This window comes from Anopheles stephensi, chromosome 3 (assembly GCF_013141755.1).
Source record: "Anopheles stephensi strain Indian chromosome 3, UCI_ANSTEP_V1.0, whole genome shotgun sequence".
NCBI lineage: Eukaryota > Metazoa > Arthropoda > Insecta > Diptera > Culicidae > Anopheles > Anopheles stephensi.
The window spans coordinates 27,177,824-27,194,661 of NC_050203.1; the positions used below are offsets into that span (position 1 = coordinate 27,177,824).

The following is a 16,838-nucleotide window of genomic DNA, read 5'->3' on the forward strand; positions in this document are numbered from 1 at the left end:
GTTTGCGTGTGCAGAAAGGGTGGAAAATGCGATTCCACGCGAAATAGAGGGAAACACGTTTGCCCAGGAAACAAAGAGTTGGGAAAATCGATTTCATGGTCTATCTTTACTTTTAGATCAGAAAATCCAATGTCTTAAGTTGCTTACAAAGGTGGGCCATGGTGGGGGAGAGCTTATCTCAATAGAAATGGAACAAAACTTTCTGGAGGTAAATCACTGATAAGAGCATAGCGACTTTCAAATATTCTTTGCTCAGACAAACCAGAATGTAAGATTTCATTCACACCTGAGGATTTGAAAAGGTTAGTAGTATTTCTTTTAAATTAATGATTTACTGTCATGATTACCGGTAGGTGTCTCCCTTGATACCATTGTTTCCCGATAGATGTCGCCAGACTATAAATCGATCGTAATGTTTCAAGTGGCTACTAATACGATTTAAAATTTATTTATTTATTTTATTTCAGATTTTTGTAGAAAGAAAAAAATGATTAATTTGAGAATTGTATAAATGTATGAGAAAATAAGACTTTTAGCTCATACTACTTGGGAAGGCTTGCGAAAGCATACACGTAGGTTTATACGAGATGTCTTCTTTTCTTATTCGTGGCCTGCTCAGAGTAGCGCACATCTATAACACATGGCCTGATCTAGAATTCTTTTCCAGGCAACACGGTCCAAGGCTGCTTCCAACCACTGATAGCTGCAGCTCAATGTGATACAGCTAACTACCTCAGCATTATCTTCTACTCCACGTGCCGAATTTGTCGCTGGCAAGCATGTTCCTGGCAGGACATGAGTTCGACATCCCCATCACGCAACGCAAACATCGTATTCTCTTTCCTCTGGTCCCCATGAAATATATTCTCTGACAGCAAAGTCCTAGGTTCCTGACCTTAGTGGACTTCCCGATGTATCAATGTGCGATGGAGTCTTCTGGATCGCTGGATTTTTGTGAAGCCCATAGAAGGCATGCATAGCTACGGCACCAAGCTACGATAGTATCAAGGAAGCAGAGAAACTTTCCTCTACCGCCTCGAAATCATTGCCGTCAGCTGATATTCTGCTTCCGAGGCGGGCTCTATCACAGTCAGAGCTCCCGGCAAAGATGTACTTTGTCTTTGTCGCAGTGATCCTCAATCCAATGCCTCCTTCGGTTTCAACCAGATGCAAGGGTCGCACCACGAAGCCAAAGATGAAGAAATGGTAAAATTTGAATTTCAAAGACCTTACTTCGCATTACAGCTTCCAGAGAAACAATATGACCTACAAAACTCAATGATGACCACTAAGACACCCTTCAAATAAAAGGCTGGCAATGGGTTTGGAAATACATCAGAAGATTTCGACTCTGTATGAAGCAGAGATTAAAATTTAGTATTGAAATACAATTGTTTGAATTCCGATCTACCTTTTAATTGCGAACGACTGGCTCGAGAACAGGATTCTCAATTAAACTGGAAGAAGTCGTCTGCGTCAAAAAATATCACACAAAAGACTACAATATTCTGATTCTGAACCGTTGATCGCCGTTGGTGCGATAGTGATTAGAAATTGAGTAGATTAAAAATAGCTTTGAACTCATATTAGCCACGGTCATCGAAGGAGGTATCAGCCCCTTCTAACTAACTGAACTGGATTTTTTACATTTTCAAAAAATACTACAGCTGATAAAACTACCAACATCGTTCAAAATGCCTTAAATTCCTCAAGCACCCTAAAGTCCCATTCCCTTTCTTCGGCACAGAAAGTAACATTCCCAGTAAGCGACACTCAACAATTCCACAAATGTCCACCACCCCATTCGCCTAGTTCATGAAGCATGGTGGGCACGAAACTATTGCCACAATTGCTAATAAATTCTACCGCGACCTTCGTTGCGGTTCTATTTTCTTCCCTTTACAGCAACACATCCACACAACGCTACCGATCCATTACAACGCCACGGGCCAGAACTGTATGACGATGACACCACCACTGAAGCTACCTCACCGTTGTAAAAGCGATTAATTTCTACCGAACGTCGCCGTCGCAAACATATGGATGTAACACGCACCTACCTTGGTACTCTGGCAGCACCGAGGTCCTTGGAAGCGAAAGTTATTTGCACAAAAAAAAGGAACGAAACAAAGGTGGAAAATTTGCATACCAATAGCAGTAACCGGCAGCCAGCATCGCAAGAGGGTGTGCCCCTGAAGTGAAGTGCACTCGATACTCGGTCAACCGTTTGCGGGTAGTGCAATCACCGGTAACCATGCAATGCATCGTGCATCGAGAGTAGTTGCAGCTGTTTCGGTTTTCTTCTGCCCAGTAGCAAACGGGACAGCACAAACCGCGCCAGGAAAAACTGTTTGCAGTCAATTTATTATCTATTCAAACGGAATGCAACCGGCAAGCATACCGAGTCATTGCGGCTGCGAGAATGTACCCTACCTACACACCTACCTGTCTGTGTACGAACAGTGTCGATGGACGTGTCCGAAGCGCACGGCAGTAGTTGCTTTACGAACGCACCCAACGTTGCACCATCCATCTCAGTTACAGCCTGCCGTGCGAGTCGTGTATTCATTACCGGGGAAATAAAGTACGCGCCGCGATGGGTAAAGTGCAGCTATCAACGATAATGTGTTTGCTGATGATGAGCGCGTTTCTCCTGATGCTATCCTGCACTGCACGGATGGTCAGCGCTGCACCGCAATCGAAGGGTCCTGAGACTACCCCACCGGAAGGAACCGGTGAACGTAGCACTTACTCTCCGATGGCGGACATAGGGCGACTGGCTTCCGGTGCCTCCGGCTTCATTGGACAGTTCTGGAATACGGGGACGCGCATAGGTGGGGAGTTTTCACGGCGAACGTTTGATTTTCTGCGTGTGTAAACGCGGTCGGAGTTTCTTGATTTGTTGATAAAAGGCTTTTGAAGATGTTACACGGACGCATATATGTAAGACTTGAGTTTGAATAAATTGCTGCTTCACATCTGAATGTATGGAGAGATCATTAGGTTATAATTATGCAAAAGCTCGGCTTCCACAGGGTTCTCCATGGTATGTACTATATAACGTGGCATATACCGAGGCAGTATCATCCGGTATTCGACATGTTTGAATCATTGAAACCCGAAGTTCAGTCGCGTATTAGTATCTGGTGTTGTGTCAAGTAGCTCTTTTTAAAAAAGTCCAAGGTGCTTGCTCCAATGAGCCTATTCCAAGAGGCCTGCTCCAAGGGTCTAATCCAAAGGGCCTAGTCCAAAGGTCCTGCTCTAAGGGGCCTAGTCCATGGGGGCCTACTCCAAGGAGTCCTAGCCCACGCATCCTGCTCCAAGGGTCTAGTCCATCGGGTCTAGTCCAAGGTGTCTGCCCCTAGGGGCCTACTACAAGGCATCTCGTCCAAGTGACCTAGTCTAAGGAGCCTACACCAAGGGGCCTAGTCCAAGAGTTCTAGTCTAAGGGAATTTGGAGCCTCTCGAATCTTGGGTCCTCGGAGGGTTCGTGCCCAACAAGACATTTGATTCGAAAGGTGCTTGGAGTAGATGGATCGGGAGGCCAATTGATTTACAAAGTCACTTGGATCACTACATTTTTTGGATGACAAGGACTCTTGAGCCACGAGACACTTCATACCTCGAGGTCTCTTGATAGATGAGCTTCCTTTGACGTCGAAGCCTCTTGTCCAACGAGATCTCTTGTAAGACGAGGCTTCGATGACGAGACCTCCTCCCTGGAAGGTTGACGCTCCTTCGACTGATTATAAAATCTAAGGTTTGGTAGCAGAATGCTTCAATTTAGAGGCTTGGTAAAAATGCCCCTTACAAGATGAGGACAAAAAGCGTTGGAAGTAACAATAAACTAATAGCTCAACCGTGTGCTTCGATACACGTTTCGAGATTTATACTTGACACTAAGCTCGGACTGAGCTGTTGCTCTTGCCCCGCTCTGCCCTTGCTTTTTATAGATCGCAAGATCAGAGCAGCGCGATCAAACAAAGCTTGATCTCGCAACGATGTTTGATGGTGTCTATATGAACAGATGCCTTACGCTGTGTTATCATAATGCCACCACCATCACCTATAAAATGATCCCCCTTCAGGAGATCAGCCATCAACAGCATTCAGTTAGGGCGTGACTAGCATTACTCTAACCATAATGAAGTGTTTCGCAGTACTGTTACTATTCAGCCTGCTGGCCACTATCGCTGCTGCTCCAGTTGCAGAACCAGAGAAAGAGCAAACGACTGCAGCACCCAAAGCTGACGATGACAGTCAGAAGGAGTCGGTGGAAACGCCGAACGTGAAAACAGACGACAGTCCCAGGGATAAGCCGGACATGAGCCAGGTCGACTTCATGCAGCAAGTGATTACGAGTGTGATGAAGCAAGTGGCCGATGGTTTTAAGGATAGGTTGAAAGTGCTTCCTTTCGTTTTGTAAAACGCACCAGCTTTCGGATACCACGAGTCACGAGTGGATCACAAATATACAACCCCGCATCAGCGAATTAATACAGTTGACAGTGGAGTTTGTTGTTTGATTTCTTTATAATTTAAACGCCCCGCCCAGGGACAGATGTTGATGTACATACGAAACTAGACACAAAACATAGTTGCGTGCGCGCGATTGATGATACACATTTATATCGAATGTTCAACTGCAAATGCGTGTTTGTATCTTTTTCTTGTTTTTCTTTATCTTTTAGCACAAATCATAACTCCTTTTTGCCTTTACGAAAACATTAAAGGAGAGCGTGTGTGAAAGAAAAAACGACCCAGTTAGAGAGCGCAAATTATTTCCTGTCTTTGTTCGATTCCTTTTTTGCTGTGTAAAGAAAAATCCGAGAACACATCGTTCGAGTGTACAGCGTGTGCTAATGGTGCGATTGATATGCGCTAAAACATATATATCTCTCTCTAAACAATTGTGTTTAAAACTGCTGCTTCATGAGACGAACAGAAAATTTCACGGGACACTCTCGCACACACACACACCCTATCGCGCACTTTCACACAGTCGCATTTTGCTGCCGTACGAAATTGAATTTTTGTTAAATGAAATAATAAATACTTGCGTCTCGATGCTTACTATCACGGCTTCCTACTAACGCTTCCGATACGTGTTGCACTATGATCTCGAGCCAAAAAAATGGCGGCTAAACGACCCCTTCATTCGGTTCCTATACTGACGATTAAATTGTACGAAAGATGCACCACTTGCGACGGACCCGTTCAACGCCCGTGTAGAAGTCTAGCGCCTAGAAGTAAACGTACGAGGAATGAGAACTTGGACTAACGAGTAGGTGACAGAGAGAGAGAGAGAGAGAGAGTACATAAAGGAAATAGTGTCTTAGTAACTTAGGCAAGACGCGGTTAAACTTGTTCCCGGCTGACCATCTCACTGGCAGTTATCCTTTTTTTGCTGTAATTCTCCTGTCATTAGTTTGTATCATTTTTCAGACTTGATTTTCCTTTCTAGTGACTTTTAAGGACCATAGTAAGAGAGCGACAAAACTAAATTCGATCGTCTTTTTTCCGTTACCTCAAACGGCCAAAATTGAGATCTTTCGATTTGTTTTTTTGTGTTTGTGTCCGTAGTCCGCGCAACATTCAGTACAGCACACAAAGGAACGAACAGATGCCTTTTTTTTAGCTAACCTATCGCTTACAACTCATCGCTTAAAGTCTAAACGTAATCTTTAAAATAAATCTCGCACACACACACATATACACACGAACACAAATTAAGCCAACACATTAATCACTCTCGAAAGTTCCGTGCGCTTGCTAAAATACCTTCGTTTCCCGCGTTTTGCTTTAAAATCAGTACAGTTTGAAGAAACATACGAAATACTACTTCATTTGCCTCGCATGCGTATGGTACACACACTCTAATTGCTCTAATCGTTCCTTGCGGAGCAGCACCATAGCTGTTGTTTCGTAGGCTACACACTACGTACGACTCTACCTTGACTGCAACCCTGCTTAACGTACCCCGAGAACGCGATTTTCTACCTTTCTACATAGTTTTATTCGCAGCTAAAGAGAGAGAGAGAGATACTGTTAGCGGCCTTTCTCCTCCCGGTTCTTTTCGCGGTTTCTAGCGGCCAGCTAGAGGAATGGAAAATAAATTGAATGGAAAACGCAACCACCATCTGCACAGGGGGTTCACGGCTGGGGAGAATGCGACAATGGATGTCATTTGGCCACAGTTAATCGTAACGAAAAATCTTAGAGAGATTCCCTAAGCAACGAAGTCAAAGAAATGGCGATTCAAGGACTGTAAGAAGGCGTCGCTCTTGACACGGCAGGTCTGGGGTTCAAATCCCATCTGGGGCGTTCCCCCATAGTGAGGACTGACGACCCAACTTTGCGGTATCAATAAGTCTAGAACGACCGGAAATTGCAGGCTTGCCCTAAGAGGTCAATAAAATTTGATAAAATCGATCCGTGCAAGGATTGGTACATTGTAGTAGTCAATTCTTAAGGCCCGTCATCTCTGAACCATCCTTCTCTCTATGCAGAGAGTAGCCAAAGAAGATTTACATCAAGCTTCTATATCCACAAATCAAACTTCGCTTGACTTCTCGATTTGATAAAATTGAAGACATTGTCTGTTTGCCATGATGCGGATTTTAAAATGAACTCCGTTGTGAAAATTGGGATTTTGAAGGACCACGTGCTACTTCAAGATGAAGTATCCAACAATAGGATTGACCGCCATCAGTCCTGACGCTAAGGGAACCGTTAGGCTAAGCTGAAGCTCAAGCATCTACAAAACATCTCATCGTAGTTTGAAGACCCAAAAGTCTTTTCACAAACGAATTAGTCACTCAATGTCGGAGGATGTACGTACCGGAGTTTCTGGAATAATCTTAAACACATCATTGGGAATATGGGACAAACTAAGTAGCGTTGCTTGGATTACAAAGATAGGACAGCATTTTCGCATTTTCCTTCCCTGCTGTACCCTGGGGTGCTACACGGTGGTGTGGCGTGTGTGTTGACTAAACAAAATGGCAGCATTCACAATGTGGCTTTGCGCTATCATATCCTAACCATGTGTTGTTTGGTCGCAGGTGTGTGCGGAGTCTATTATCCCCTCGGCTTTAAGTAGCTTAAATAGTAAGTCCTTGTTTTGTTGCACAAAATGTATTACTTTATAGTATATATATGAATGAGTGTGTGTGTGTGTCTGGGTTTGTGTGTGTATATATACCGTCGGTACTGAATATAAAAGGGAGCATCAGCATAGCCGCATAGAGAGCCGACCATCCTATTGACGGACGATCAACGAGAGAGTAGAAAAAGATGCACCCGTGGAGCGTGTCCTGCCTCTGTTCCTTTTCTATGCGCTTCCACATATTCCTGCGTGCGTGCCAACGAAAAAAAACCCCGAGAACAATCATCGATAATGATCGATGTAATTAACATGCTTTGCACACACACTCACACTCCTGCCTACATGGACCGTTTCTCATCCTCAGTGGGAAAATTGACACTGTCTATCCTCAGCGGCATCGTTCGGCAGTTTTCCATCCATTTTACACTCAATAGATTGCATTGCACCCGCGCTTCACATGGGATCAAACGCACACAAAAGTGTGCCTATTCTAAATCGTGCTAAACCGCCACACTACAAAGAAAAGCAGCCAAGCAACAATGCTGCCTGCCACAGCCTGCCGTTTTCCGAACACTAGCGAGCCCAATACTTCGAATCCGGATCTCGAACACCGGCACACCTCGTGGGTGAACGAATTTCCTACGCATCCCCTACAGGCAAAAGCACTGCAGCGGTAAGATACGGAGCGTACGACTGTCTTCTGTTTTACGGTACAAAAATGGCGTTTCTTATTCATTGATCTATTCCAGCCGTGCACTTTAAAATCGAGATTGTGCTGTCGTATCTAGCTGCGACCCGCCAATAGGCGCCCGTAGGCGGGAAACAGCATCAGATGGCAGTAGCGAAGGATCGGTGTGAACGGTTGATGCATCATCTCTCTTGTGCACCTTTATTTCAATACCGTAATAGTAATAGTAATAGGAATGGGAGCGGTTAAGAGCAGTTGATGCTACTAGTCTCTAGCGCGCTACTTATAGTGTGAATCATTTACTAATTGAATTTATCCATTTTGTCGCCCGGAATGCGTTTTCGGGGCGAAGAAAAATCCACAACAAAAACGTGCGATCTACTTGAGATGGAAGGGATGGTGTGTGTGAGCAATGTTTCGCACCGAGCCGTTCTTCTGCCATTTTCTTTTGAAAAAAACAAAATGGAGAAATTGTTAAAACGTATCCTCTGTTTTCTGCATTCTGTTTTATGTTTTCTCTTCTCTCTATAATTCCTATACTTCTCCTGTTCCCGAAGAGTTTTTTGGGACTCCGGCAACTCTTGCTATTTACACGTCTCAACCGCACAAAACCCGTTCCTTACATACACTCTTTACGCACATGCAGTACACGTGCAAACCGGAAATAAGCTGTATCCTCTAATACCGAAATCATCCTGCAACACCTGTACAGGGCGCGGAAATAGCGAATCGACTGTGCATAATACTAAAATCGTCAACCGTCAACTTTTCCCGACTTCCCACCATGCATTAGCCGCCCGGGGATGATGGCGCCCAAAAAAAAAGCGCGTGGGAAAAACCGCGCGCGGGAGAGGTAAGGGAGGAAGGGTCCTGCCCAGCCGAAAATATCACATGCCACGGCAATCGAGCAACCGCCGCTCCACACACACGCACATCCTTAAGGAAGGATTTCCGTGTGTCAGCGTCAGTGAAATGAGCCCGTTGTGGTTCCTCTTTACTTTGCTGCGATAGTGGCCGCACCTGTTTCGAGTATCTCCCCACCATTTCCTCCACTAGTAGCACCATCCCCACCGCCACCACCACCATTCCCCCCATTGTCCAGGTGATACGGGTGGTGGGCACCGCGATGATTGATGGCATCGCTATCCATAAGCGACTGCAGCTTCGCTTCCGGTCCGGTAGCCGCTGCACCCGTAGCGGCCGGTGTTGCAGGAGCTGACGTTGCGGAGGAGAGCCCGGCTGGAAGCACTCCACCACCACCGGCTGGAGGTTGTTTGGTTGGGGTAGACGGTTCCTTCTTACTGCCCGCCTCCGTCGACGTCGATTTGTTGCGTCGGAAAAAGTTTAATCCACTCTTTTTACTACTCGGTTTCGATGCTTTCGCCGGTTCCGGGCCATTGTCACTGGTTGGGGTGGAAGCGGCGCCTGATTCGCTGCCACCGTTCACCGATGCTTTATCGATCCCAGAGCTTAGCTGGGTGTTGGCGGTAGCAGTACCACCGTTGCTGTTAGCAGTACCGCTAGAACTACTACTACTGCTGCTACTGCTGCTTTTCGACGAGCGAAACATCGGGAAAAAGTTGTGTCCCGAGGAGCTTTTGGTCGGTTCCTTCACGGGCACCGCTGACGGTGTACTGGCGTTGGTCGGTGACGTTTGTGGCACAGTTGGAGAAGAGGAAGTGGACGAGGTCAGTGTGGGGGGCGCGGCGGTCGCGCTAGCATCGCTTGCTGTGTTAGGCAGTGTGATTCCGTTGGTTTTGTTCACCGTACCGTTGCTACTACCATTGCTAGAAGACAGTTTCAGACTTTCGGTTTCCTTCGACAGCATCGGCTCATCGGGCAGGACGTTCGATCCGTTCGTTGCAGCCGAGGGTGCGCTGGTTGTATTGCTACCTTCCGGCGGACCGGAACCGTCCGCAACGGATATCGTCGAGATCTGCTGTTCAATACTGGTTAGTACGGAGGAGTTGTGGTTGTTGTGGTTAATTGCACTTTGTTGTTGATGGTGATAAGGGTAATGTTGTTGTTGTTGTTGCTGTTGCTGCTGCGATGACGCAACTGATAATGGGAAACGGCCCTGCTGTTCATGGGAGTTTGGAAGCTGATCGTACTGCTGTTGATATTGAAGCTGATGTTGCTGTTGCTGCTGATGCTGCTGTATCGTTTGCTCGTAGCTGGGCGCACTGTCCGGACCAAACTCGGTGTACACGACTAGATTCTCGGGAGGACCATTATCGGAACGGCCCTTATCACGACACGCCTGTACCGCACTCCACACATCCTTCAGCTCACCGGACAGGTCGCGATCCTTGAGTATTTCAGGTTTTCTAAAAAACCGAACAAAGCAGTAGAATTAGTAAACATGGAAGTGTAAGGCAATACTGAAAAGGTAACATATTATTTGTGCAACGTTTTGTTATTTTAAAACCTAGTTTTTTATTACTATAATTTAAAAAAAAAACTAATTTTAATTTTAATTTATTTTTAATTTTCAATTAAAATTATTTTTTAAATTTATTTTATCTAACTAAATAACGAATGGTATTAATTCACGGTCTGACTATTGTGCAGGGATTAATATAATAATTTAAAAAACGGCCCTTGTTCTGCATCCCTTATCAACAGTTGTCGACATAACTATATGATCACCTTTGCGAAAAAAAAACAATAAATAAGGGAATGATCTACAAATATCTATTTTTCTAAATCTATCTTTCTCTAAATCTATTTTTGAGCACATATAATTTTGCTAAGTTATTGCATACTTATTAAACTGTATTTTATGCTTGGCGCACTCGCATCAATCAGTACAATAAAAATAATTCAAGTGTAAAATTTTGTACTTATGATTCAAATGCACCCACTTCTACATTTTACTTAACTGAAAACCTCTCACTTCAAACAATTAAAAACAACTCAAACCAAACCAATACCGCCCCAAAAGTGGAAGAAATAAAAATTGTTACTGCTATCTTAACGTTGCACCATCGATCCACTCACCTCGACAGATGCAAAGAAGGATTCATGGCCTCCACAAACTCGCACATCAAATCGACCAGATTCATACGTTCCTAAAAATAAATAGCAAAAAATACAACAGAGTAAAGTAAAGAACTCTGCCACACAATGAGTTCGAGAGGCACCGCGCGCGGCATAAGGACCAGCACGGAACGGCCTCTGTTTTGTTTGTGCTTTATGCTGCTGCCGCATGTATATTTACCGGTGTGTCGGGACATTTACGACCAGCCTTCTTCAGTACCTCGGGGCTGGCCATCACGGCATAGACTAGGGGTGGCGCTTTCGGGCTACCGGGTGGTATCTGCGAATATGAAACAAAAAGATGGCCGGCAATCAGACTTTGGAATAAAGAAGAAACGGTCGTCCATAGTACATGAACATTTACTGCTGTGCTGCGGTTGATGTGTCTTTCCCTAGCAATAGCCCACAAAGAAACACCGTGCCGTGGTTACAGGTCGGTCGGACTTGCAACCACAACAACACACACACACACATACGACGAGCATTCATCATCCATCACCGTACCGGCATCTCTTTGTAGCAGTGCAACTTCTAAGAGCATAAGCATCATAACTTTACAGTGCATTAAATTTCACTTTTATCAACTCCGGGATCGCCCTCTCGTTTTCCCTCCGTGAGTGTGTCTTTCTTGAGCTTGAGATTTCTTCGGCCGCTAATAAAACCTCGCACTCAAGCCCCCACCCCCCCCCCCCCCCCACCACTCGTACTGATTGTGCTTGTGTGTCATTTTCAGTTTCAATTTTCCTCATTTCCCTGCATGTCCATACTGCACGCACCCACGGTACCCGGCAGTAGTACAACTTCCTTCCCTAGCCGGTTGCGTTTCGGGGGGCATTTATTCAATTTTCTTGTTTTCTCTTTCCACTTTAGCGACCAATTGTTGCGCTTGCATGTGGCTGCGTTACAGCACACACACACACACATTGTGGGCCTTTTTTAGAGTTACTTTTCTTTCCCGCACATAATTACTAAGATACGCTTTTACTCCCCCAAAAAATAGGCAGATCAGTTCCAATTTTTCTACTGCGCGTTCCCATTTTTGGAGTTGCGGACGGCGCGGACCACACCGCGAACGGATATGGTAATTTCTTTGTTTGTAAAATATTTATACGCTGAAAGGGTTTCCTTTCCTTTTACTCTGCAAGCAGAGAAATGGTTTATGTAATAAACGAACGAAGGCGAAGGAATTAGCAGCGGGAGCGTTTATAGCCGTTCACAATTAGCTCATAATTGAGAAACTGAAAACATATTCATTTGGCTGCCGTCTTTCTGCAGATAGTAAACCGGTATAGTTAAAACATCATACACCTGATTAGAATACTTAATGCGAAATAAACAACAAGCCTTAAATTGCTACCGTAATTAAAGCTTCGACTCTTTAACGCATCGCTATCGAATAATGCGATTTTACCCGACCCGTTTAAATCATCCGTAGCCATGGCTAAATGATGAGTTTGTGAAAGTTTTATATCGTCCAATATTGTGCGTTTCCACTTGCCTTTTTAACCATTTTCTAACGGTGTTTCGTAATTACGACGAATTGCAGGCAAAGGCGTGCCTTGCTGTCTTTATGTAACCAACCGGTAGAAGCGAAATTCCCTTTTACTCATGGTTGGGGGGAAAAATGAGATGAAAATGACCATCACCATCAATCACTTTATAAAGGACAAAGAAATTTTTGTTTGAAAGAAATTGTTTTGATTGAAAGTAAAGAAAGAATGAAAACCAAAAACAAACATTTCCCTTTAAGAGTTAGTATGAGTATGTTAGCATAGCGCTAATATACAAAATGGGATCTCATTTAATTCGTGCCTGAATCATTTACACTAGTAGAAATAAGTTTGAGCGTGCGCAAAATTTTATTTTCTATTACAGCAACTCGGCTGATATTTAGGTACTATTTAAACATACTTACATCTTTGTATTTGTGTGGATTTTATTATAAGAAAAATATTTTTGGTTGTAAAAGCCATTCACAATATGCTATGGGCCATTTATCCTTTATCGCTGAACTACGAAAGTAAACCAATTTTTCAATTTGATTTTACAGGTAATTTCAAATGTGAACTTTAACTTTGCTTTCTGCACTGGACTGTATCAACTTCCGATAGATAGTTTGTCAATATAGTCACTCATTTTAAGGTAAGATAATATTGATCGCACTTCCTATTTTGACTGTTATTCCACCCAAAGTTCATTTTACGCCACAGCACACCAAGGATAAGGTGACCTTTCACAGTTCGGAAGAGGAAATGTCTCCCAACAAAAGTGAATGATGAACAATTTGTAAATTAAAATTAAACAATACCGCAAACAAGCCATTCTATACGAATAGAAAAGCGATATTTTCTAATTTTTATAACAAAACAATTATTCAAGAAAATTAAATAAAAATAAGTATGATTGGTAACTACTCAGTTTACCTTTTTACTAGAAAAAAATATTAATAAGAAATATTTTACATAATTTCCGTGAAATCAGTCAAACAACTTTATGATTATGCTTTAACACTTCATTCCAATTCCAATTTCAGACAGCAAAGAAAATAATTGGAATTAGTTTAAAATGTCTGTAGTTATACTCATTCCCACCACTGTACTGTACTAAAATCAGTGGTAAAACGAACAATGGCGCGTGCGTACGTGGATTTTCTTCCGGTATCGACACATTAGACCGCAGATTTCTCCCCTTCTTTCTTTGTCCCGTTGCGAATGTTTTCGTGCGTTTTGTGCAGGTTTTTCCCTCAATTGATGAGAGCTCATAAATCAATACACCCCCCCCCCCCCCCTCCAATGTGCTTGACCTGCTTTCCACCTTAAAAATTACAACTTCTTTTCGGCCCCAAAAAGTGGACGAAACACGTCTTAGTGTCTTACCTTGCCCACTTTCATGCCACCGTACAGCGGTATCGGTGCGTCCGGATTGTCCGGATTGGCGATACGCGTCCAGCTGAGCACGTTGATGAACACCTCCTTCCCGTCGACGGTCCGCTCCTTGATGCACATGTGGGGCTGGGGTGGATTCTTGAACGTTCGCGACGCTCTCGACCGTCGATGGGGGAAATTGTTCGGTATACCGTCGATGGTCAAATCCTGCTGCTGTTGTTGTTGCTGCTGCTGCTGCTGCTGCTGCTGACTTTGCATTCCCATTCCACCTCCACCTCCCCCTCCACCAGCACCGATGTAATTCTGGTATTCGACCGGATGGTTCGGTCCATTCTGCAGTGGGAAGTCATGCTTCGGTGAACTGTTCTGCCGGATTGCGGTACCGAAATCGGGCGCTGCATTCATCGTGTTGTACCGCAAAGAATAAGCACTGGCACTCAAACAAAATCGTTGCCGACTAAAACACGCCACACACCATACATGTAGCCGGTACCCAGATGTACCGGTCCCACCTTTACCTTCTTTTTCCTTTTTCTCGTTTTGTAGCAAACTATTTTCAGGCGTGGAAATACGCACGAACCGAGAACAAGAGCTCACTGCAATGATTTCGCTTTATCGATAACTTTTGCACGTTCGCCGCCTACTGCTGGCTACCACTGCCCTCCGGGTTGTAAAACGGATCCGAACACACCGCACACCACAGTCACAGTTCTTCGCCAAACACCATTTGAACCGTGTGCTCTTTTTCCGGTTTAGGATAGGGATGGGTCCTTCTTCGCTAGCAGCCGATGCACAGGGACAAAGGTGCTGCTGCAACAAAGAATCCTCACGCGAATGCACCGGCGCGGATGCCACGAAGAAAGACGGTACCACGCGAAAGTCCAGACCACGGGCAGCAACAAGGCAGATGAGAGACACAGATCGCCGCGCACATCACCACATCGTCGACCGCACACTTTCACACTACGGCACCACAATACACCACCCACCCACGTGCATCCTGTCCTGTTTTGCCTGTACCAGTCCCTCCTTGGAGGACAGGGTTGGGGTTGGAAAGGTCGGTTTTCTTTACGCTACTTCTTACATCCGATTTCCGGTCGCGCGAGATGCAGCCACTGCACAACAATAGCCGACACTGAGATGCTCTTTCTTCTTTACTTTCTTCTGTTGTCGTTCTCACGTGCGTTCTTCGCTTCTAATCACAACGGCGACGCAGGCGACCATCGGAGTCAGGCGGTGTCGACGGCGTCGACGGTAATGCAATAAAACTTCATTCTTCATTGACACAAGTCCCCTATATTGGTTCGTCGTCTTGGTCGCGTCGTCTACTGCGATTGAAAACACACACACACTCAGGAACGGGTCGGTCTTGGAGGTAGAAGATGCTGCTAGTAGGCGGTGGTGTAATGCTCGTTTGCCATTATAAACTACAGCCCCAGCAAAGTGATGGAAGACCAACCGCAGCAACCCCGTCCGGTGCGTCGTGCTCGGATCGTATCGACAGATGATTTCCGTTGCGGGACTGTCTCGGTACAACCAGCCAGCCAGCCAGCCAGCCAGTCAGCCTGCCAGGTGGAAAAGAAAACGAAGAAAAGGCGAATTAAAAAGTGCATCTTTCTCAACGCTACACACGCTCTACTTGTGGCCGCCGTCATCGTCGATGTGTGCTGATGGGGCTGAGCAAACGGATGAGTTTGCTTGAGCATAAAAATTATGTTGCTACTATTTTTGGAGCATTTGTTTACTCGCACCTACTGTGCAGGGAGATCATTAGACAGGCGTGCACATACACATACACAGGCATACACCTGATACACCCCTTTCCTCGTTCTTTCTATCATCCCGTTTGACCGGAAAAACAACAAACCAACACCACTCCGTGGAAAATCGGGAGGAAAATTCATACCGCCCTCCCGCGCCTGAACCCACTCCCACACACGGAGGGGAACCTTGTTCATTCGCCTACCTACAGACGTTTCTCGGTCGCGCACTTCCTGCGGGATGCGGAGTGTGAGTGAAACGGAAACACAACAAATCCAACCCAGACAGCCGCGATGCCGTACGCAAGAACGGTGTCGCCCGATGGTTCGCTTCTTGTTCTTGCGCTGGTGTGAGTAGTGTTGTGGCACACCACTACCACTACACCCATTCGCACACACTAGCGCACGAAGCGAGAGCCTTTTTTCCTCCGTGTGGCGTAGGGCTTTTTCCTGATGTATTCCTGCGAAGCAGAACTACTCCCGATGAATTGTGTGCTTTCCCAACGACGCAATCTGCATCCGTTTGATGATTCCCACACCCTTTTCTACAGCACACCCTCCTACAAACGCACACACTCGTTCACAAGTTCACAGCAGCGACGGAAGAATGTCCGGTACATACCGGAGAGAAAGTTATGCGACGATTAATGCTGTAGGCTGCTGCTACTGCTGCTTATGCTGCCCGCGGGCGTGTTATGTTGATGTGTTTTAATCACACATCTCGTGTTGGACCATGTCTGGTCTGTCACTCTTCGTACCTCGCAAAGCAACGCAAAGACAGGGAGCCACTTTTTGCACTACTTTTTCTTCTTGTTTCAGCGGTTCGATCGATGAATGTTACACCGCACCGTACCACAATCACACAAATTTATGCAAAACTACAGCAAATGATACGGTAATAGTTTCAATCACTAAAACGTTGATTGAACAACACGCGTAAAAATTGTGTCGGAGGAAAGGGGGAAAATCATTTGCACACATACACACACACACACAGGCTGACCAACGAGAAAGAAGCGACAACGGCGACGGGACATACCACGAAACAACAGCAACGAATGAGGGAAGAAGAAAACGCCACCAACCAAACCTTCTTTGCTTTCTTCTTCGGGAGTTTCCAGTATATTACCGCACGCAAAGCAACACGGCTTTTCCACACAAATTACTTGCTTCGGTTGGGAAACGGGAACGATATTTGCTGTACCGTGACCGCACACCGTGCAGGCGAAGTGAATTTCATTTACGATTCACACTTTTCTTACCAAATATTTGTTTCACGACTGTGAGTGTTTTCTTTCGATTTTGTTTTCCTCTGCACTGTGGTCGCTCAGGGCGGTCACCGGCCGATGACAGTTTCG

The 16,838-nt window shown here is 45.2% G+C and overlaps 2 protein-coding genes across 8 annotated transcripts; one reads left to right on the forward strand and one right to left on the reverse strand.

Moving 5' to 3' along the window:
• The first annotated feature begins 4,088 nt into the window (after positions 1–4,088).
• On the forward strand, positions 4,089–4,644 carry LOC118511515. Its single transcript, XM_036054698.1, has one exon. The coding sequence runs from the start codon at positions 4,145–4,147 to the stop codon at positions 4,424–4,426; it is 282 nt and encodes a 93-aa protein (XP_035910591.1). The 5' UTR covers positions 4,089–4,144; the 3' UTR covers positions 4,427–4,644.
• A 3,619-nt stretch (positions 4,645–8,263) lies between these two features.
• LOC118511513 (transcription factor mef2A) lies at positions 8,264–16,838 on the reverse strand. 7 transcript variants are annotated; one of them, XM_036054689.1, is made up of 5 exons: positions 16,743–16,838; positions 13,712–15,285; positions 11,017–11,115; positions 10,797–10,867; positions 8,264–10,123 (listed from the first exon to the last, which is right to left on the reverse strand). In XM_036054689.1, the coding sequence occupies exons 2-5, from the start codon at positions 14,123–14,125 to the stop codon at positions 8,791–8,793; spliced, it is 1,917 nt and encodes a 638-aa protein (XP_035910582.1). In that variant the 5' UTR covers positions 14,126–15,285; positions 16,743–16,838; the 3' UTR covers positions 8,264–8,790. The 7 variants fall into 7 exon arrangements, with proteins under 7 accessions (XP_035910582.1, XP_035910584.1, XP_035910583.1 ...); XM_036054691.1 differs by lacking the exon at positions 16,743–16,838 and adding an exon at positions 16,566–16,736; XM_036054690.1 differs by lacking the exon at positions 16,743–16,838 and adding an exon at positions 16,520–16,736.